This window comes from Phodopus roborovskii, unplaced genomic scaffold (genome assembly GCF_943737965.1).
Source record: "Phodopus roborovskii unplaced genomic scaffold, PHOROB, whole genome shotgun sequence".
NCBI lineage: Eukaryota > Metazoa > Chordata > Mammalia > Rodentia > Cricetidae > Phodopus > Phodopus roborovskii.
In genome coordinates this window covers 79,219-100,808 of record NW_026125184.1, presented here as the reverse complement: position 1 = coordinate 100,808, position 21,590 = coordinate 79,219, and the positions used below count along the sequence as shown (strand labels likewise).

General features: G+C 48.4%; 1 protein-coding gene across 1 annotated transcript in view; it reads right to left on the bottom strand.

Annotated features, from left to right (window-relative positions):
- Positions 1-19,476, bottom strand: part of LOC127226652 (protein HEG homolog 1-like) — a 52,746-nt gene extending 33,270 nt beyond the window's left edge. Inside the window, 1 exon segment of the mRNA XM_051190719.1 lies at positions 19,132-19,476. Coding sequence (XP_051046676.1) covers positions 19,132-19,378 — 247 coding nt within the window. The 5' untranslated portion in view covers positions 19,379-19,476.
- Positions 19,477-21,590: the final 2,114 nt, after the last annotated feature.

The window sequence follows — 21,590 nt, the reverse complement described above, 5'->3', positions numbered from 1 at the left end:
AGAGAAAAGTGTGTAAAGACTAACGGTGACACTTCTTCAACATCTGTAACCTTAACCTTCTGCTGGCCACAGGGCTGCAGGAGGTAGACAGTGCAAACTCACCAGGGGGCTAAAGGGAAACCACAGTGCAGCCTTGGAATCAGAAGGACTAGACCCTGGACAAAAAGCCAAATAGAGACTAACCCACAGAGGGACAGCCAGGAAACCTGGCCCTTCAAGCTTGGTTTAAGATGAAAGCTAAAAGCAATCACAATCCAAAGTCTATAAGCCCAAAGCCAACCTTCCGAGGGTGTGCAGCACGACTTCCAACCCCTACATGATCCAAACCTCAAGAGTGGTCTTGTGGAGACACTAAAAAAGACTGTTTTTAAAAAGTGATTTAAAGAGGTATGCAGCCCCCCTCCATGTACCCGTGAACAATGGGGAGCTGAGGAGCGACCCTCCCAGTGCCTTGAGGGTCCTGGCAAAACTATGCAAACACTCTCAGCACGAACATACTTTCAGATCAATTTCTGTCATTTATTAACAAAAACACTTATTAGTAAGACATAGCAGTAAGACAAGAAAACCTCAAACATACCAGAATAAGCAAGCCATTCATGAACAAACGTCAGCAAGTCAAATAAGATTTCAAATACTAGAATCATCGAAGAAGATATGTACGACTAAACATACTCCTGCAGAGACACATGGGCACACAGCTAATTAAATTTAAAAAAAAAAAAAAAGATAAGAGAATGTTAAGAATCAGGTAAAAAGACAGAAATTAATTATAGACAAAAATTGAGCAAATTAGAAAAAAAAAAGCCAAAGCTGGGCAGTGGTGGCACACACCTTTAATAGAAGTACTTGGGAGGCAAAGGCAGGCAGAGCTCTGTGAGTTCAAGGCCAGCCTGGACTATAATTCGAGTTCCAGGATAGCCAAGGTTACACAGAGAAACCCTATCTCAAAAAAAATCCAAAAATAAATTAAATGAAGAAGAACCCGAACACATATCTAACTGGAGTTTTATTTTTAAATTATTTTTCATTGGTGTGGGGGGTGGGGCGTGCATAGTATACCCTGGAGCTAGAGTTACAGGTAGCTATGAGTCGCTTATCATAGGTACTGGGGACCAAACTTAGGTCCCCTGAAAGATCAGCAATCTCTCTTAATGTATGAGCCATGTCTCCAATCCCTAATTAGAGTTCTAGAAGAAGAAAAGGAAAGGTCAAAGGTCAATATTCACAAAGATAACAGCTGAGAATTTTCCAGAACCAATGGAAAGCATAAATCTTCAAGCTAAGGAATTGTAACAAAATTCTAGAGTATCTCTCTCTCTCTCTTTCTGTCTCTCCCTCTCCCTCTCTCTCTGTGTATGTACATGTGTGTGTGTGAGTTAGTTGATATATATTGCTATCATAGTAAACCAGCAAAAATCCACAGAAGCTTTTAACTAAAACGCACCCAGAAAAAAACAAAAACAAAAAAACTCAGAACATTATCTACCAGAAGAAATAATAAAAAAAAAAAAAAAAAAAAAAAAAAAAGCCACCACAACAAAGGAAACCAACAAAAAGACAGCAGACCAGCTTTTGCAATGTGCTGAGAGAAAACAATCGGAATTGCATACGTGGCAAAATAATCAGGTGAAATGACTTTCACTCAAAAGTGAGTTAACTGATCTCCTCCTGAATGAAAGAAATAAAAAGGAGGACATGACTGCTCCTAAGAGTTGAGGCTTTATTATAGATATAAAGGAGAGGACCGGCAGAGACATCTGGGAGAGTCCATAGTGAACACAGCCTCCCTGAGCTCCATCATGTGGGGGGGAAAGCAAGACAGGAGCTGCTCACCAGGAGGCCAAGAGGGGTGGCCTCAGCCAAGAGACTGACCAAGAGGTAAAAGGCCCCCCAAAACGGGTGACCAAAATGACTGGATTATAGAGGGAAGGGCAGCTGGGCTGAAGAGTTCAGGTAGAGGCGGGGTGTGCGCCCGCCATAGCCTATAAGGGATAGGAACTGAGGGATGGTGGGAGAACCTGGCGGCCAGCCAGCTTCAGCTTTCATCTGCAATCTACTAACAGGCATCTCAGCTTTTGTCTCAGGTTCGAGACCTAACACCTCCACTAAAAGAAATTATAGGGTTTGATTTCAAACAAGAAAGCAATCCTAGACACCAGATTCAAGGAGAACCAACATACAAGGTAAAGGTGGGTGTACATCTTAAACTGAATTTTTAAAAAATGTCTTTTTTTTTTTTTTTTTAATTAATGGGATTGCTAAGGTAGAACAAATCCCAGCTAACAAGAGCATGCTGGGCATGATCAGTCATTGGTGCAGAAGGGTAACTCCACTGACCGTACCTAAAGCTAACCCTAAGCAGTTAGACTGTGTTGTGTCCAGCCTGGTGGACATAAAATTTACATAGAGAGAAATTAGTGGGCATCATTCAAAACCAAAATAATACAGATAGATACGGACAAAAATTATAAACGGGATCAACTAGAAGGGGTAAAAGAGATCAGAAGTTCTGCTCCAGCTTTGTGAAATCCATTTAATCATTAAACTATACGTAGGCTTAATAAAAATAAAAGCATGTGAGTGGTTTGTGACTCCGTGGCCAAAGGTCTCATGAGATTACTTGATTTGGGGATGCTCAGTCCCCCGGATGCCCAGTCTCTGTCGGAGCCACCTGTGGACATAACAAGTGGCCCAGGCAAAGAGATGAGGCCAGTGAACATCTCTCCAAGGCATCCAGAGACAAGACACACCCTGGGTGAGCATTGCTGCACAGTGGCCTGAGACCTGCTGGCCGTGTCTGCTCTCCACCTTTAATAGGTGTCCTGCCTAGATTTGTAGGAAGTCAGTTAGAGTCTCTTTGTGTCTTGGGTTCTAGCTTTTTCCCACTTTAGGGTCAGAGGAAGCCTCCAGGAAGCTTGGCCAAAGCTGTCCCATTCGCCTTGCTGGCTCAGATTTCTTGTGTCAGAGACAATCATCCAACCCCCCTTCAGGCCCATGACTTCTGAGTCACACCAAGCACCAAGGCTGGCATGTCTGGACTCGGCCATCCTTGAACAAAGATTCTATCCCTTCTGTGCTCAGCCACCTGTGTCGGGCCAGAATTTCCCCCGGCCCATGAATGGAGTTAAAATTAACAAGAGAGTTATACTGCTTTGCTTGGATATTTTCCCTTCAAGTTGACAACTCCCACTTCTGTAGCATCTTAATGTTCTAAAACATCTGTTTAGGAACCAGCATTCACGAGGGACACTGGCACAGCCTGGAATCGGATTTCCTAATTAGCAACTGCTTCAGCATTGACTCTTCCTATTCACATCCCCACCCCCACCTCCCATCCCCCATCCCAGTGAATGAACGTGTGTGTGTGTGCGCGCGCGTGTGTTTGTGTGTGTGTGTGCGTGCACACACACGTTCAGCTGGTGTTGTTCCTGAGCAATGATAGAGCTGTGTCACTTCCTCCTGGAGGTCTCACCCCTACCCTCACCATCCAGCCTCACAGAAAGCCAAAATGTCAAGCATAGTCTGGTACCAGCTTGTGTTTGGGGACCAGAGCTGAAGAATGAGTCCTTTATTTCCCCATCTCTCCAATTCCAATTTCACTAGCTTCAGTCCAACACTGTTGTGTGTTAGATATTTTCACTTTCATCGCCTCATATAAGGATGGGGACAGCCTGGCAGGTAGTTGTTATCATCCTTGTTGGCACATGGGGCAAGCAGGAAGCAAAAAGATGAAGTGATTGGTCCGTTAGCTGCAGATATGATCTGAACCTAAGCTCTCATGTCCCACCAGCTTATTCCATAAGGCTTCAGGTCACAGGCTGGTAGAGCTAAAAGAAAAAGCAAAAACAAAACAAAAACAAAATCCCCCTAGCCTTCAAACCAGGCTCAACTCAGCCGACCTTGCTTCTCCCTAAGAGGAGTGAAATGCTGCCTGGTGCATGGGCTTTGAAACCAGACTCCGACAGCTGACATTATTCTCTGGAATACTGAGCAAGAGGATGTCCAAATCAGCTTCCAGCAGAGATGATGTCTATGCTGCTAGAATGGCAATAAAGAGAGTGGAGTGGCCACGGAGACCGAGCTTCAGGGGAACAAGAAAAGTCTGCTTTCCTAAGACATGAAGTTGGGGTGCTGTTGGGGACTTCCAACAGCAACATCTGGTTAATGTCTAGGACTGTTGGCGAGGAAGAAGGACGTATGATAGGATATGAGGGTGTAATTGAGGACCAGGGTCTGATGGATTTCAATCTGCCGGGAGGAGCAGAGCCAGTGACAGGGACACGGACACAAGAGAAAGACAGGATGAAATTAAAAACAGGCCGATGAAGAGGAAGGTGGTGTATGCTAAAGGGACGCCAGCGGCCACTGGCACTGGTCCCACAGAAAGGCCATTCAGTTACCTACTGGTAAAGGTCACATGGCCAGGGCTGAGGCCCAAGAGCGTCTGCAGCAATACCACCCTCATCCCTAGCCACAGAACTCCCCATCCTGGAGTCTGGAGCTTTCCCCAGATCCTGAACTCGAAAAGCCCCCTTTGAGCTGTGGGTTTGACACTTTGCCCCTAATTAGTATAGATTCCAGCAATGGGGTCTCATGCTTATGAGTTCTTTGTAATTTTAATGGTTTTCCTAAAATTCTATTGCTCACATAGGGAAGAGAGAAAAGTGTGTGTGTGTGGGGGGGCTTTCTTTCTCCCTTCCTTTGGTTCCTTTAGTGTGTGGACTGCCACAGACTGAAGAGGAGAACACAGCTCACAGACACTTCCCACAAGAATAAAGTTATGATTCTATCCTGAGAGAGCCAATTATGAATCCCACACATTTCCCTACCCACAACGCACTTTTTACAGAAGAATCTAAGGGCCCTAAATTATCCTTTTAGATTCCAGCAGTCTGAGTAGGCAGGCATAAGGGCAATTCTTCCCTCTTTGATGGAAGAGGAAACCGAGGTACAGTATGGAAGTCACCAGCCAGATTAACTCAGAAAAAGGTGGCGGAGCAGAGACCAAACCAGCTCTTTCGCCTGATACCTTTCTCAGTGAATCGCAAGAGAAATCCAGCTAGCTCCTCCTGAACTAATTCACAGCCTGTGGCCAATCACTTGCTACACCAAGGCTTTGCACAACTCCTGCTGGCCAATGGTGGCTGGGTTGTCATCGACTCCTCCCATTCCTCTCCAAAGGTGACCAGGTCCTTTAGGGATCATAATAACTAATTAAGTCTTAGCCTTGGATGACAGGACAGAGGCTCAGGAGAGAGACTTACAGCTACAAACCTACTATCTAGACAGTGAGTTCAAATAATGTACCCATGAGGATGGCTACTATTTAAAATAAGGAAGGGAGGGAGAGAGAGAAGGAGTGTGGAAGGAAGGAAGGAAGGGAGGCAGACAGACAAGGGCCTGTGAGGATGTATGAAGCCTAGAATTCAGAACTGGTTCAGGCACCATGGGAACAGTGTGGCAGTCCCCCGAAAACGTAAATGTAGAGGTCCCATATGATCCAGCAACCCCTCATCTGGGTATGTAGCTCACAGGACTGACAGCAGAGCCTGGAGCGAAACCTTTCACACACTTTCATGGCATCAGCATTCCCGGCAGACGGATGGTGAAAGCAACCAGTGGATGGCTGGTTAACAAGATGTGGGGTATGCAGGCAATGGGAGAGTATACCGCTACCAATAGGAAGCGGCCCTGGAAATGTGAGTCAAGCCAGACACAACAAAAGGACAAAGGGCATGAGCCCACTCTTGAAGTCCTTGGAATAAAGTGGACCAGAGGTTACTGGGGACTTGAGGTCAGGGAGTTATTACTTAAGAGTTTTTATTTGGGATAAAAAAGTTTCTGGCAATGACTGTGATCGTTGCTATAACATTGTGATCATTGAATGGCACTTAGAAACAGTAAAAATGGCAACCTTTATGTTAGGTATTTTTAGCCACATTAAAAACCAGAACATATATTTTTACTGAGCACTAGCCATAGGCAAGACAATGAGGGCTGCAAGGGTGACTCAAATAGAGATGTTGCCTCAGGGGCTGAGCTGTGTCAATAAACCAGCTGGTCCCTCTGGGGTGTGAGGAGCTGCCCAGAGCAGCCGAGCCCGTGCCCCAGGAGTCTGAGAGGCAAAACTGGGGCTGGAAAGTCTTCCTTCCACCCAGAGCTGCTGGGCTCTCCCCCAGAATGGGGGTCACAGCCTTCACCCTCCCAGGAACCCTCCAAATAAGGGGTATTTCAGACCGGATGGCCAGGGGTGGGATATTCCAGGGGCAGGCAGGAACCTGGGGTGTATGGCAGGGGAAGGTAGCTCAATCTCCCCAGAAAGATGGTCCCTGCCCTGCTCAGCCACTCCAGGCTGTGTTTTGAACTGCTGTTGCGGATGTAATGATTTTGGGTGGAGGACGTTTAGGAGCCAAATGAGTTTGTGTGAACAAAAGACTGGGCCGGCAATGCGGACAGTCCAGGGCTCTAGGGGACTTTCGCTTCCTTCCTTGTTCTTATCCTAAAAGGAGGAGCCCTTAGAAAAACCATACAAAGCCTTTGGATGTAAGGTCTGAGGATGACATTAAAAAAAAAAAAAAAAAAAAAAAAAAAAACGAGTCCCTTGGGCCAGGCTCTAGTGACTGAAGTGTCAAGTTGACAAGGCACACCTCCCTCTGCCCAGGAGAGACAGCTTTTGTCAGCTGTTCACTGAAGCTTCCTTTCCTGTCAGGAAGAGGCAGCAGGTCTGAGCTCAGCTAGGCAACAACAAGGGCTAGCCCAGAGTCCTAAGGCTGGGGTCAGCCTCCCAGAAACATAGTGGGCCATAAGCACCACTATGGAGGGATGCAGCCCACCCAGGCAGAAGGAAAAACTAGCAAACCTTGATGCTACCTCAGGCTTTCTGTTTTAAAAGTAACTCAATGAGCTTTTTAAATATTTATTTATTTATTTCCTTGGTGGGGGGGAGTCTCAGGGTCAAGGGGCAGAAGATTCCCACTCAGTTGAATAAATATACACGATGCTTTCTGCAATGGGAGTCTACCTTGGTTTTTTGTTTTTTTTTTTTTTTTTTTTTGTTTTGTTTTTTTGGTGGGGGGAGTGGGTGTACCTAACTTTGCAGCCTGTTTTTTCTTGGCCTCTCTCATCCTTTGAAAAACAAATAAGAAGGTTGCAGAGGAGGCTCCTCAGCTGAGGGGGACCTCTGGAAGGAAGCTGACACTGGCAGGCCATGCCATGCCTGGCCCAGAGCGGAGGAGGGCACAGGGCAGGCACAGGCCTCCAGCTCCTGCAGCTCCTGAATGCTCAGTGCTCGCTCACACCCAGAGAGGAAGCTGTGGCAGAGCTCCACCAAAGGAGACCTGCCAGGTTAGTGAAACAATAAAGAGGCAAGGAAAAACATCCTGGTTCCGAGGAGGAAGGGGGAGAGCAGGCTGAGAAGGGGCAGGAAGAGACCGCCTGGGCCTGAGGGTGTGAGCAGGACCTGGGACTTGAGCTTCAAACATTTACACAGCCCTGTGGGGAACTGTTATAAGTTCTGCAGCTAATTTATTCCTAGACTTCTGTAAAATGGACCTGGCCTCAAGGGAATCATAGAAATATAATTTGTTTACTCCTGTTGGAAAGTGAATGTGGCAGATTCTGGAGGGCACAGGGCTGAGGCAGGAGGAGGGGAGCAGGGTCAGCGGATCTCCCTGGGTGGGTATCACTGTGGGGCTCCTGTGAGTTACAAGAGTTACAAGAGAGAAAAAGGGTTGCCAAGAAGCTTTTTCTTTTTAGACAAGGTTTTTCTACGAAGCCCTGTCTGTTCCTGGAACTCACTATGTAGACCAGGCTGGCCTTGAACTCACAGCGATCCTTCTGCTTTTACCTACCTGCCTAGTGCTGGGATTAAATGCATATGCCATGATGCATTGCTTACTAAGAAGTTTCTTTAAAAGGTGTTCATTCCTTTCTAAAAGCAACAGTCTTCCCCTAAGTGGGCTCCAAGGACAGCTTACCAAGGACAGGGATCCAGACAGGTTTTATAGCACAAAGGAGGATGCTACCTCTTGCTGCCCTACGTAGCCCACGGCTGAGAGGAGCCTTGGGGCTCTGCTGGGACTTGGAAGGAAGGGAGAATGCCAGCAAAGAGGGAGGAAGAGTTGGCAGTAAGTACTGGCAGATGAGAAGAGTCAAGAGCAGAAATAAGGGAGGTGTAGTGTGGACGGGAGAGGAAGGGCCATCAAGCGCGAAAGGAGAGCAGAGAAGGGTTACCATGCTGCATCTGTAACTGCTACACATGACCATCTGACCGACAGCACAAGGAACTGGACTGAGCTGCTGAGAGGAGCAAAGAACCTCCAGGAATCATCCACTCAGAAGAGGCAGGTGAGGCCAAGCTGGCTTCCTGCCATACCTCTGTCCTATAGGACTGTAGGCCTGTAGAATCTTCCCCTCCCCACCCAGCATGTCCTATTTCCTTTCCTCCAGTCGTCTAGCAAAACCTAGTTGTTTCTTAGAACCAGTGTAGAAACTAACCAGCTCTCCCTGTCCTCGGACCCCTCAAGAGACAACACCAGCCATGTTCAGAAAGGAAACTCTCCCCTTAGGACTCCAGGTTTGCCTTCTGCAGCATGCAACTTTTTTTTTTTTTTTTTTTTTTTGGTCTACTTGATCAATTCTTACTGTCTGGCCACATTCCTGTGTCTCTTCTGAGAGGCTAGCTCACAGGAGGTACTGTACAAGCAACCCCTGGGCTGAGCTGGAAACCTAAGACTGAGGGAGCTGTGAAGAGTGTTTCTCTTAGAGGGAGAGAAGGGATGGGAAGACTGGTCACATTAGCCCAGCCAGAGACAAGTCAAAGGACAAAGAGACAGAGGGTTGAAAAAAGCCACTGATGATAACTATAAATGCCATGCTTTTCTACTCTTCCTCTCCAAAATGCTCTCCATCCTACCTTCAAGAAGACTAGCAGGCCAACGTAGAGCATTAGTAATAAACATAGCATGTACATGTTTATAAAGCACATCCATGTGGCTTTATATCATGCCTACAACCATGAAATCAACAAGACTGGTCCTATTCTCTCTGGGTTACAGATTGGGGACAGGTCCAGTACAATTGCTATGCCCGAGGTCTTACTGCACTGTATTATGACTAAAATCACTTACTATGTTTACGGGTCCCTTCACAGTCACAATTGTTAAGAAGCAAGGGAGGCATCAATAGCCCCATTTTTTTTTTAACAAAATCCCCCAACTCTAGGAAGCATCCCCCTGCCACATAGCTACAAGTAGAAGAAACTAAGACCAAAAGTTCTCTGGCCCACATCAGAGCTGAGCCATCATTGGCATCAACATCCCTTTGCCATAACTCTACCAGACAGCAGTCTTCCATAACCACAAAGCCAGACTATACTATAAATAATTCCCACCAAACCACAGACCTCACCTATGAAAGTGTGCACTCTTCAAAGAGGTCCCACTGGGACAATGCTCCTCCAATCCCGATGTTCTTACTCAAACTGCTTTCTCAAGTCTGCTGATGTTTAATGCATGCACATGCCCACACAGACGTGCACATACACACATAATTAAACCAAGCCTTCTTAAAAAGGACCCCCAGAGGTTTCGACCTGAGGAGAATGCTCACTGCACAGACGTGCAAAGCTGCCCTTATCACTTTGAAGTCGCGCCTTCCATTACTTTCGTCCTCTCACAGGCGCTTAGCATGGGGTCATGGAGTCTAAATGATCACAGGCAAGGGTGGCCACATTGAGCTCTTCTGACTTTCAGTCTGGCTCTTTTTGCTCCATTTAAAGCTAAGGATGGATAAGGACAGCAGGGCTCCAGCAGGGAGGAAGGCCAGGTAGCAGAGGTCTCTAGAATGCAGCCATGAGCTCCTTGCTTTTAGAACTGCTACCCTGTCCAATAAAGCACCCTGAAGACAGGTGTGTCCATGGCAGGGTGTTAACACAGTGACTGTGCTGTTTTTACTTATTTATTTATTTATTTAATCAGCCTGGCATAAACCTAAACATATCTTAGAGAAAGAAATTGCAAAACAACAACAAAAAAGCCAAACAAATAAACAAACAAACAAAAACAAAAAAAACCCGGCCTCTATCAGACTAGTTGGCTATGGGCAAGTCTGGTGGGTGTGGCAGTCTAGCTTACTGTGGGCAGTGCCACCCATGCGCTGGTGATCCTAGGTTCTATAGGAAAGCAGGCTGAGCAAGCCCAGGGGAGCAAGCCAGTGAGCAGCATCCCGCCACAGCCTCTGCTTCAGTTCCTGCCTCCAGGTTCTGCCCTGACTTCCCTCAGTGATGGACCATTGACTGTAAAATGAAATAGACCTGTCTCCCTAGTTTGGTTTAGACCCCCAGTGACAGAAACCCAACAGATACCCAGCGGGCAAATGGAAGTGACAGGGCTTGAACCCCAACTGGGGTCTGTGTCAGTCAAGACAGCAGGGCCACACACTGGCAAGGCATGATTTCCACAAAAGTCTTGCCCCATGGCAACAATAAATGTCATGGTGGTCCCAGAGGCTGTAAGAATGAAACCCACTGCCCATTGGAAGCTACTCTGTCACCTCCCAGGGAGAGAAAACGGTGGCTTTCAACACTGGTTAAGGGACAATGACCAGTCACCCTTGCTCAAGGGTCACCCCTCCAGGTGACAACCCAGCATTTCTCTCCTTTGTGCTTACTCCTTCCTGAAACCTGGATGCCTCCAAGAATGGAGGTGGCCAGATGCCTGGGAGAGCCTAGTCTCTATCCATCTTCCTTCTTGGCCTTTACCTCCTAACTTACCAGAAACACAGAGAAGAAACATGCAAGCTCACCACAGCCACCCCACCACCTCCCGAAAGCCAACCCTTTCCTCATTTCTGAGCCATAACAGAGCCTCTCTCACACTCTGCTCCCCCCAACAGCTCCAGGAGGGAGAAACACAGGGCCATGTATGCTTTCCCCAAAACCCTACATGATAAAGGGTAACAACGCTATGAAGTTCAAGTACCCCAGAGGTAAAATGTAAAGCAGAGAGGACGCATCTGTTTTTAGGAGCCTCTGTAGACTTAGCAGATGGTCTTTCAGCTCCCAAGGGATCTGGTAGCCACAGCCCCACATCATGTGATACGGCCCCTGCTATGGTTCCTCTAGGGCCTTCTTCCAGTTTTCCTTCCCCTTCGGTGTCCAGTCCCCACAGCCAGCCAGTGTTCCTTCCTTCCTATCCCAAGGCAGGTGAGCTTGTTCCTGCATGACACTTGTAATGGCTATCCCCTCTGCATGGAGAGCTCTTTCTGTTATAGGCAGGGGGTCCTTATGTCAAGCCTCTAAGACAGGAGTAAATTCAGCACACATGCATGCATACACACATGTGCACACATACATGCGTGCATACACACACACACACACACACACACACACACACACACACACAAACACCTGGCTGTGGTTGTGCTCATCTGTAATCCCAGTACTTGGGAGGTTAAGGAATCGGGATCTCAATCAAGTTCAAGGCCAGTCTGGGCTACACAGTGGAAACCTGCCTCAAAAACAAAGCAAAACAAAACACTGTCTGCTTTGAGTAGCAAGCAGGATTGGAGTAAGCGTCTGTCTACAAAGGTGGTAGTGTCGGCCCCACAGAGCTTAGAGGTTTTAAGGGTGACCTGAATCACATCTTAAGATTACGGTGGCTTTTCTGAGCATTGATTAGCAGGAAAGAATGGATGAGGTGAACAGAAAAGAGCAAGGAAGATGCAGAGAGCAGACTCCTTGATTTTGGAAGCAAAACCAAGCTGAATTGCTCTCCCCCAAGGGATGTAGAGGTGAAGGATGGAGAGAGGTGGGAGGCGGCATCCAGACTTCTGGGTTAAGTAGGTGCACCCTGCTCTGTGGCCCTGACATGGAAAGAACTTGGGGTGGACGAAAGGTTTGGAGGGAAGAGTCAGGGATGCGGGATCCCCGATTTTCTTTCTCCATGTCACTGACCAATTCTGCTGCACACAGGCTCCTTCCCCCTCTTCTGCACCCAGGCCCCACTACAAACACAGTGGCATTCCTCGGCCTCGGCCTCCCCAGTCTCCCTGTTCTCATTAACCTGGATAGCTGACTATCACAGGAAGACCGAAGGCTGCCGGGTTCGTGGGTAAACTGGGGACTGTATTCAGGTCTTCTGATCCACAGCTAGCCTTCAAAGCAGCCCACCTCCCACTGCGCCTCCACGCCCTAGCTGGCGCCTAGGCCACTGTCTCTTCTTTCTTCCAGACTGGACACTCTCCACCCAGGCAGGACTAGTTTCCTTTTCCCATGCAGGGCTGAACTTGACCCTGGCCTCTCTAGGTCAGGCCCCAACTATCAAAGAACTGCAGAGTTCATCCACTGGGACCTGCTGAGGGTCCTTACAGTGAAGAGCTACAGAAGTGACACCTCCTTAAGAGCAGATGACTCTTCCTTCTCCACAGCCTTCCCTCCCCTCTCCTCCCCCACAGGTCCCTTCCCTTCCCTTTCCTTCCATAACCCCTCTCACCCATCCCCCTCCCCCCTCCCCTCCCCCTGCCCGTCCCTCCCTAATCCATAGCCTCTCTTCCCTCCCCCTCCCAGCATCTCCTTGGCTGGCAGCCTCTTGTAGTCCTCTAAAAGGCCTTTGTAGCTCTCACCCTCCAATCCCCACAGCCTCTACTTCAGCTCATGCCCCGTTTTCAGTCTTTTCCTCCAAACTCACGGTTTTAATACTTGTCAGTCTTCCACAAGTTCCAAAATACCTTCTGGGCTGGGGTGAGGCAGACCTGCCAGAGTTCATCCACAAGCCCCACCCCCCCATGCACCAGGCACAAATGAGTATGAACACACAAAGACAACGCTCTCTCCTCCAGTGCCACACGGGGCATTATGTGGACAGGACAAGACAAATAACAGGAGTCTAAGGCCCTCTGTAAAGGGCCATCATCCCCTTTGCAGGCTATGCTCAATGACTAATTATTCTCAATCCCAATTTACACTCCCAAGTCTCCTCCTCTGGCCTTCTTGGTTGTTAACCACATCTATACGGAAAGTCTTGAGCTAACAGAACCAGCCCAGACAGCTGTCAATACATGAAGAGATTAAAGAAAACGTGCATAAGTTAACTTTTATTCAGCCACAATGAATGAATGAAATTATGCCAGGGAAATGCATGGACCTGGACATCATACAGAGTGAAGTAAGCCAGACTCAGAAAGACAAAGGCTGCATGTTTTCTCTCATGTGTACGTACCTATGTACATACATACAAAGACATACACAAACACACACACACAGAGACACACATACAGAGACACACAGACACAGACACAGACACACAGAAACACACACAGACACACAGACACACACACACACACAGACACACACACAGAGACACACACAGAGACACACACACAAACACACATACAGAGACACACACAGAGACACACACACAGAGACAGATACACAGAGACACACACACACAGAGACACATACACTCAGAGACACACACACAGACACATACACACAAAGAACAGACACACACAGGGGGTGGGGGACATGAAAATAGAATAAGGACTAGCTAAAGGTAGAAAGGGGACCAGTGGCAGGGGAACAAGGAGGTAGCATGAGCAATGTATAATAACATACATGTATGAAAATGTCACAGTGGAACCCATCATTTTATACACTAAAACTGAGGCCGACAGCATAAACAAGAGACCAGTCTTGAGCTTTTTCAACATGTGGGTTTCTGCTGATGCCAAAGGCCTCCCCACATCTATTTGTCTGCATCCCCATCAGCCTCCCAAAGCCCAATCCACTCCCCTCCTTCCTCACTCTCCAGTCCCTACACTATCCACTTCCCCACCACAGCTGGCTCTCTCCAGGTCATTCCTTCAGTCGGTACCACTTTGGGTCTTTCTTAGGTTATGGTCATTACTGTGTCATTGTACCACATTTTACGTCTTTAACAAGTGTGCTCCAGCAAGATAACCCCTGGGGTCGGGTGTTAAAGTGCCTATGACCTCCTCGACAGCTGACACAGCTCTTCACACATGCTAAGGCTTCAGTAAATAGTTTGTGATTTATTAACCAACCCAATAAGACATGGATTGCTTTTTCTCGCCTTTTCACAAGATTGGTGACCATGATTAGAATGAGGTGGTAATCAAGATGCTGACGACCTTCAGAGAATTTAAAAAAAAAAACAATAATTGTAAAATTAGTTATTTTTTGGTGTGTGTGTGTGTGTGTGTGTGTGTGTGTGTGTGTGTTTTCTCATAAGTACAGGTGACTGTGGAGGCCAGAGGCATCAGGTCCTCTGGAACGGGGGTTACAGACAGCTGTGAACTGCCCAGTGAGGTTCTGGGAACTGAACCCAGGTCTTCTAAAGAGCAGTATGCCCTCTGAATCACTGAGCCATTCTCCAGCCCTGACAGGGTAGATTTTAAGATTATTTTAGGATTGGGAAAAGGGGACAGGACAGGAATCCCTTTGTTTACATCTATGGGAAAATGAAAAGTGAGTGGCCAGAGGGAGCAGAGACATTAAAATGAAAGTGATTTGACAACTGCTGAATGCTTTTCCATTTAACAGAACAGGTACTGATAGCAACTGACAAACGCCACATTAGTCACTGTCCCGTCCATGCTCCGGGCCAAGAGCCCACAGAAAGTCAGCAGTTCATTTCAGTTTGGTTGGTAATGAATGTAGCTACTTCAGGAGCCTGTAACCTCTGGGTTGGCATATACATGTGTGTGTCACACGTCATAATAATATAACATATTCTACACATGTGTAGACGTAAGTCCTTTTATGGGCAACACCCCACCCCAACCCTCCTCATCCCACTCCTAAAAAATAACTTTTATTCTCAAGACAGGGTCCCTGGGAGCTGTGCTAGAACTTAATATGTACAGCAGGCTGGCCTCGAACTCAGAGATCTACCTGCCTCTGCCTCCCTAATGCTGGGATTAAAGGCATGCACCACTAACTCTTGGCTCTAAAACTAATCTTAAAAATTACCTTCTTGGAGCTAGGGAGATGGTTTCAGAGGTTCAGTGTATATAATGTTCTTTTAGAGGACCGGAGCTCTGTTCTCAGAACCTACAACCTACACCAGGCAGTTTACAACTACCTATAACTCTAGTTCCAGAACTGATACATTTGGTCTGCATAGACACCTGCTCTCATGTGCAAACATACACACCTGTACAGAACTCTCTCTCTCTCTCTCTCTCCCCCTCTCTCTCACACACATACAAATAATGAAAACAAATAATTTTTAGATTATCTTTTTAAAAATAATCTCTCCTGTCACCATTCTGATGGCCGCTCCATATTCCCCAATCTTAGGCAAAGGCAAGAGCAAGAACGGTATGCTGGAACAGCTCTAAAGATCTATAACAAGGTTGCCCCATCCAACAGGTAACAAATACACCTTGTAACATGGTGGGAATTTGGTTGAAATCAGCTCAAATCCAGCCTCCTTCCTTTCCCTTGCAACCTAACCTTGCTAGGCTTCATTTCCCATAAAGGGAAAATAAATGGGAAGCAATACCCCTGGCAGGACTGTTTGGAGGGTAAAATGGGATAAGAAATGCACAGACCCCACCTAGGTGCTCCAAGCATAAGAGTTAGTTAGTCTCTTTCCCTGTTGGCTCCTTAGGATTCTTCAAAGAAAGGCATTGATTACAGCTCAAACATCCTGCTCATACAGAGAAGATGCCAGGCAGAGGGAAGATGCTGAGGGAGACAGTACATAGCTAAGGACACAGCAACTGTCAACGGTTGTTCCGACTCTGAGTAAGAATACTCTCAGACTGCTGGTCAGTGCCAATGGAAAGCAGAGAGAGACCACTGGGAAGGCAGGGTCCCATCCTTGTTCTTGGGCTTAGTAGGCAGTAACTGCTCTGCTGGCATGCCCACACGAGTCCACACAAGCTGGTGTGCAGAAAACACAAGGTCAGCATCTGCAAGCAGCAGGAGAGAGGTTAAAAGGCCAAAAAAGGATGTGGCTTTTCGGCACCTCTGTGAACATATGACAACCTCTGTCAAAGAAGCAGGCTTTTTGATGCCTGGAACCACCTCTTACTCAGCATCTGCCAGGAGGGTCACATTCCTGGGGGAAAGACACTCTCCTGTCCCTGAGAGCGCCTCTTCCCCAGGCAGCCTTCATACTACCTTGCAACAGTGCCCGTGGCAGCCAAGCTAAATGGTGAAGCTGGGCCAGAAGGTTTAGAGAGATTTGGGAACAGCCATTTAACAGCTCACAAGGGGCTGGGCTCATAGCCCTTCCTTCAGGGAGCCACATTTTTCTAGGATTAGTATTCCTTGGACTGGTTACTTAAGTCCTTAGCATCTTCCCCCTTTGGTGGGAAAGCCCTTCCCTTCTGCAGCGGTTGTCATGATGAGTCCAGGCTCCGTTCCCACCTTCCTGCCTCCTCCACCATCAGCAGATCTCACAAGAGCATGGCCTGTGGACTGCAAAGTCAGACACAGGACTAGGCTCAGAGCTGTGGCGCTCGGGCATAGGTCACAGGAACAGAGACAGAAAGGAAACATCTAGCTCTCAGCCCCCTTTCACTGATGGCTGAAGCAACAAACACAGCAGAACAGGGTGACAGGTGGGCACGAAAGGCAAACAATAGCTATCCAAACGGGGGGGGGGGGCTGCTCTCCTTGGAGGACAGAGTCACATAGTCAAACAGCCCACAAATGGAATGCAAACACAGCCACCCAGCCGTGAGAACCTTGAACTCTGTGGGAAGAGAAGAGCTAGAGTGACCCACTAGGAAGTAAAAAAAAAAAAAAAAAAAAAAAAAAAAAAAAAATCTCTAGTCCCTGCTGCTCACAGGGAAATAATTATATTTGGAAGCCCAGACCACGATGGCCAGGCACTGGTCACCAGCACCCCAGAAGCAGCTCAGGGCAGTTTCCCCCACTATGAGATTAAGTGCATTATTTGTGTGACTCAAGGCCAAAAGGAACCCCCACCTCCCCACAAACCGAGTGGACACGGAGCATGGATGACATCTGTCCCAGTACCAGGGAGGCTGGATGTCTGTGGAGGACTCCAGAATTTCTGCAGATGTGAGATCTTGCTTAGTCTTCTTACAGAGTGGCGTGTGGTGCCCATTCGGAAAAATCTTCAGACGTTGCTGTAAAAAGCTGGCTCACCGAATCAGTAATGGATTGCCACTGTGTTGTTTTTGTTTGCTTGTTGTTTCCTTTTTCTCCAAAGTGACATTGTTTGAGGCATTAGTAGAAACCAGACCGAAGCCATGCCTGGATCCTCAGCCACACTGATAACTTTTAGCAGTTTTCAACGGGTCATGGATTTCACCTCTTCTAATCTTACTCTTCAAACATCCCTGACCCAGGTTGGGCTTAGGACAACAGAGGGTGGGCATCACATGGACAATGGTCTACTGGGGCACCAGGAGATCAGGAGACCTCCTCAGGAAAATCTGGATTATTCCAGTTCCTCTCTAGGTTCCTCCTCTCCCTGAAGCCTCTATCTTGCTCATCCCCGAAACAAACAGAGAAGGCTGCAAAGCCAAGGCCATGGCAACAAGGGAAGCATGAAAGCATGGCTCTTTAAAGCCTCAGTTCTTACCTTATTTCCCCCCATTCAGTTGCCACTAGAGCCCCTTTGCTATACTCACCTGCACGTGAGCCAGGGAGATTCCTGCCTTAGGAAGGAGAGTCCTGTGTCAGCCTCCTCAAGCTGGACCTCCCAAGACAGCACCCTCACCAGATGGAGCCCTCAGCCTGAGCACTAGCTACTGACACCGGCCTTGGGTTCATGAGTGGCCCTCTGAGTTATCAGTTCTCTACATACCACTGTATCTAGAACATTCTACAAAATGCCCTACAGGATCTGCCAGTTACTTTTCTACACTGAGAAAGCCAGCAAATGTCTTCTAAGCTCTTAATTCTTTTCTCTGGAAGTCAATTAAACAGGGGGCTGCACAGCACACGTCTGAATGGCCCTTCAGAGCTGCTCCCCGTCTTTGGCTCACAGTGCCTCAGTTTCCCTGTCTTGAGCCAGTGACCCAGAAGTTCACAAGGACTAGGCAGTCTGAGAAGGCAAGAGTACCACTGAACTTGCACTTGAGATTTTATGAGGGTAGAAAACTCTTACTCAATTCTAGGAAATATCTCTATGTTCCAAGGATGACCAAGTTGGAGGAAAGTTTGTGAAACATGTAAAATAGACAAGGGTACTGAAAAGTGGACAAAATCTTGCCAATCCCAGCCCTGTAGCAACAACAGAGCCCAGCGTGTGTCCTGCACCTCCCGTGGGAAGTTGAAACGCTAACAGTACCTAGACACTGTTCCCAGCACTTTCTATTATTTTCACTTTCATTTTGTCACATCATCACCAGAAGGCTAGGAGGAACTGGGTCCTTCCATTTCACAGATGGGTAAACTGAGATCCAAAGACAGGACACTGCCGAGGTTATAAGGGCATTACTTTAGAATCCCACCCAGGCCATGACATTTTCTTTCACCAGAAAAAAGGAACTAGAAACAAAGAGAGCAGGGACAGGAGCTGGGCTCCCATTCTGTGACAAGACAAGCAGTGCCTGCCTGCAGAGCAGCTGGCTGGGGAGGGAAGGGCTGGGGACAGTCCCTAGTGTCTTATAGGAGTTCAATCTCTCAGCCCCCCACCCCCACTCCAAGTACCCCCCCCCCCCCGCTCTTAAGGTTGACTAGGTTTTGTTTTAAAGTGCACCCTTTGTCCTTTACCATATCTTAAGTGCTAGAAGCCTTTCAAACTCCGAAATCCGTTATTTACTTATACTGGAAAGTCAGGCTCTGGACCTGGAGAGACCAGTTCTCCATCTATCCAGGGAGAAAAGGGTGGAACCGAAGGACAGTAGCCAGAAGTTGCCACCCCGCGAGGTGCGAGAGGAACTTTGGGGGTCTTTTTGTTTTGTTTGTAAAAGGGACATGGCTGTGGGCTATCCCATGAGAGAGTTTTCTTCCAAAGCTCGTGACAAATGCATGAGTACACCTTAGTCCAGTGGCCAGGGACAGCATCTCTCCCTCCCGGACACTCTCACAGTTCCACCCGCAGGGGTCCACGGAGCCACACTCCGGTGGGTTATCCCCGGAGCGCCCACGCCCCCTGCCCCACGCTAGTGGCTCTCACTCACCCGCTCTCACGCCTCTGGGGACCCGACCAGAACGTCCCCGCCGGGTGGTGACGCCGGGCCCGGGGGCCGTGTGTCCGAGGCCAGGCGGCGAAGGCGGCCCCGCGGCCGGGAGGAGAGCGCGGTTGGCCGGGAAGAGAAGGGGGCCCCGCGCCCTGGGGGTGGCGGGCGGTGGCAGCAGCAGCAGTAGCAGCAGCAGCAGCAGCGGCGGCGGCGGTGGTGGCCACCGCGGGGCGCGCGGCGAGGCCATGGTGGCGGCGGCCGCCCGCGCTCACATGCCGGGCGGAGGGCGGTGGCGAGAGGAGCGGGGTACGAGCGCTCTCCCAGCCGCAAAAGTTGTGTGAGCCGCGGGAGGGCAGAGGCGGCCCCGGCGCCACCACACACGCCAATCAACCCGGGCGGGTCGCGGGGCGGGCGGCTCCTCCTCGGTTGACATCACCCGCCCGCGCGGGGGCCACGGGGCGGGGAGAGGGCAGGAAGAAGGCGGGGGCGGCCTGGGTCCCCCGGGTGAGCGCATGGAACCCCCGGGTGAGCTCATGGAGCCCCTGCACAACTTTTGTTATGGGCCCACGCCCTGGAGCATCGCTTTGGATTTTAGAGGAATGGAATCGGGTAGGAGGTGGGGCCACTTTCGCAGCTCCTTGGCCACACAGTAGGTCTGTGAAAAGTAGGTCCTGGCAATGTAATTGATACCAGGTGAGTATACAGCATGCGTTCAGAGAACAGAGAAGTGGAGCTTTGGCCCTGCTGGGCACCATGCGCCCACCAGCATTGCCCTTAAAGATCTGAAGAGGCCCTACCCACTTCTGCCTTTTTGGGTCCCCAGTGCTAGTGATAAGCTTGTGTCAGCCACATTAGGTGCTGAGGAGGGAACCCTCATCTTCTTTAGGGTTCATAAGCCTGATTCCCTTCCCATGTTGTTACTGTCTTTGGCTTACACCAGAGTTCTGTGGAGATGTCGCTGCTGGGACACTCAAACAGGCCACAGGGAAAAGAAAACTGTGAACTGAAGCTGGGGGAAGGGCAAACACATAGCTAGGAAAAAGACAGCAATTTGCAACTTAAAAATGTTACACAGCTTAGACTGAAGTTAAAATGAAACCTTTAGGGAAGATGTTCCAGGACTGGGTGTCAATAAATTTGCTTGGTAAGTAGAGTTCTGTGTGTGTATTTGCCCCCAGAAGACAAATGATACAATGTCCAAAATTTGGGACCCAATTTTTGCCAAAGGGCAGCTTAAAATGGGGGGAACAACTTGCTTAAGTCTGTAGAAGAACCCACCAATTAAAGGGTTTCTCACTGAATGACCATGTTTGGAGTTGTCAATAATTCAATGTCTCAACCAAAATGAAAACCACAGCTCCCTTAGGATGCTCTGGGGTCCTTTGTCTGTTTACCAAATGCACAGGAAAATGGGCATGTCTCTTTCCCCATTTCCCTGCCTCCATGACCCACCTCCAGGGAACCTAGCAGATCATAATGTCCAGAGCGGCTGCAGATGGGCCTAGACCCATTTCTGGTGACTCAGTACAAGTGAGTCATTTGGCAGAAAACAAAGGATGCTCCATATAAACGAGCTTGCCTTATACACATGAGCCACAAAAGAAACCTAAGTTTCATGAAGTGTTCAGACCTCTCAATCAATCAGTCAGTCAGTCAGTCAGTCAGTCAGTTCAAGCATGGACCGAACTCAACATCTCTGGGCACAGCTCTTGTTAAAAGGCAGCAGCCCAGGCCCAGCTAGACAAGCTCCAACAGGCCAGTACACTGTCCTCAGGGGCTCCGGTCACTGCAGCTCCCTCCCTTCAACAGAAAGGAAGACTAGGCAAAGACCAAGTCACCCTTTCAGGCAGGCAGGCAGGTTTAAGGGGTTTAAGGGGTTAAAAGACTGTCCAGGCTTCTCGAGTGCATTCAGACAACTAACTCACTTGGGAATCTTCCCTTTCCTGCCAAAGACCCAGGGCATTGTACCTGCCACCTGCCTCTCCCCTAAGCATCAGGTTTATCTCTCAAATCTCTCTACCATCTAAGTCAATGAACATTCAGAGTAACTGCCAGCTTAGCCAGTGGATAAAGGGGAGACATGGGAGAAACCTGCAAAGGTTGACCACCATGTAGATGGGTCCTAGAACTTTTTCATCTCCACCCTGAGGACAGAAACTTGCAAACAGTAGTCAGCCTGGTCTTAGAAACTGCTTCTTTTCCTGATTTTTACCACTGTTCAGCTAACCTGTGCCATACTTCATCTATAAAACAGATTGTCCTAGATGATTGCTAAGAAGTGTCCTGTCCCCCATGCTTTAAGGTACAGGGGCAAAGCTGTTGAAACAGGTGCCTGAGGCCTGAGAAGTGGGGGCACAGTCGAGCCACCAAACCGGACCATTCTGTGGGTGCAGCTGAAAGAAAGGTGTATTGTACATGTGAAAGAAAGAATAACCAGAGGTATTCGGGGAGTCCAAAGC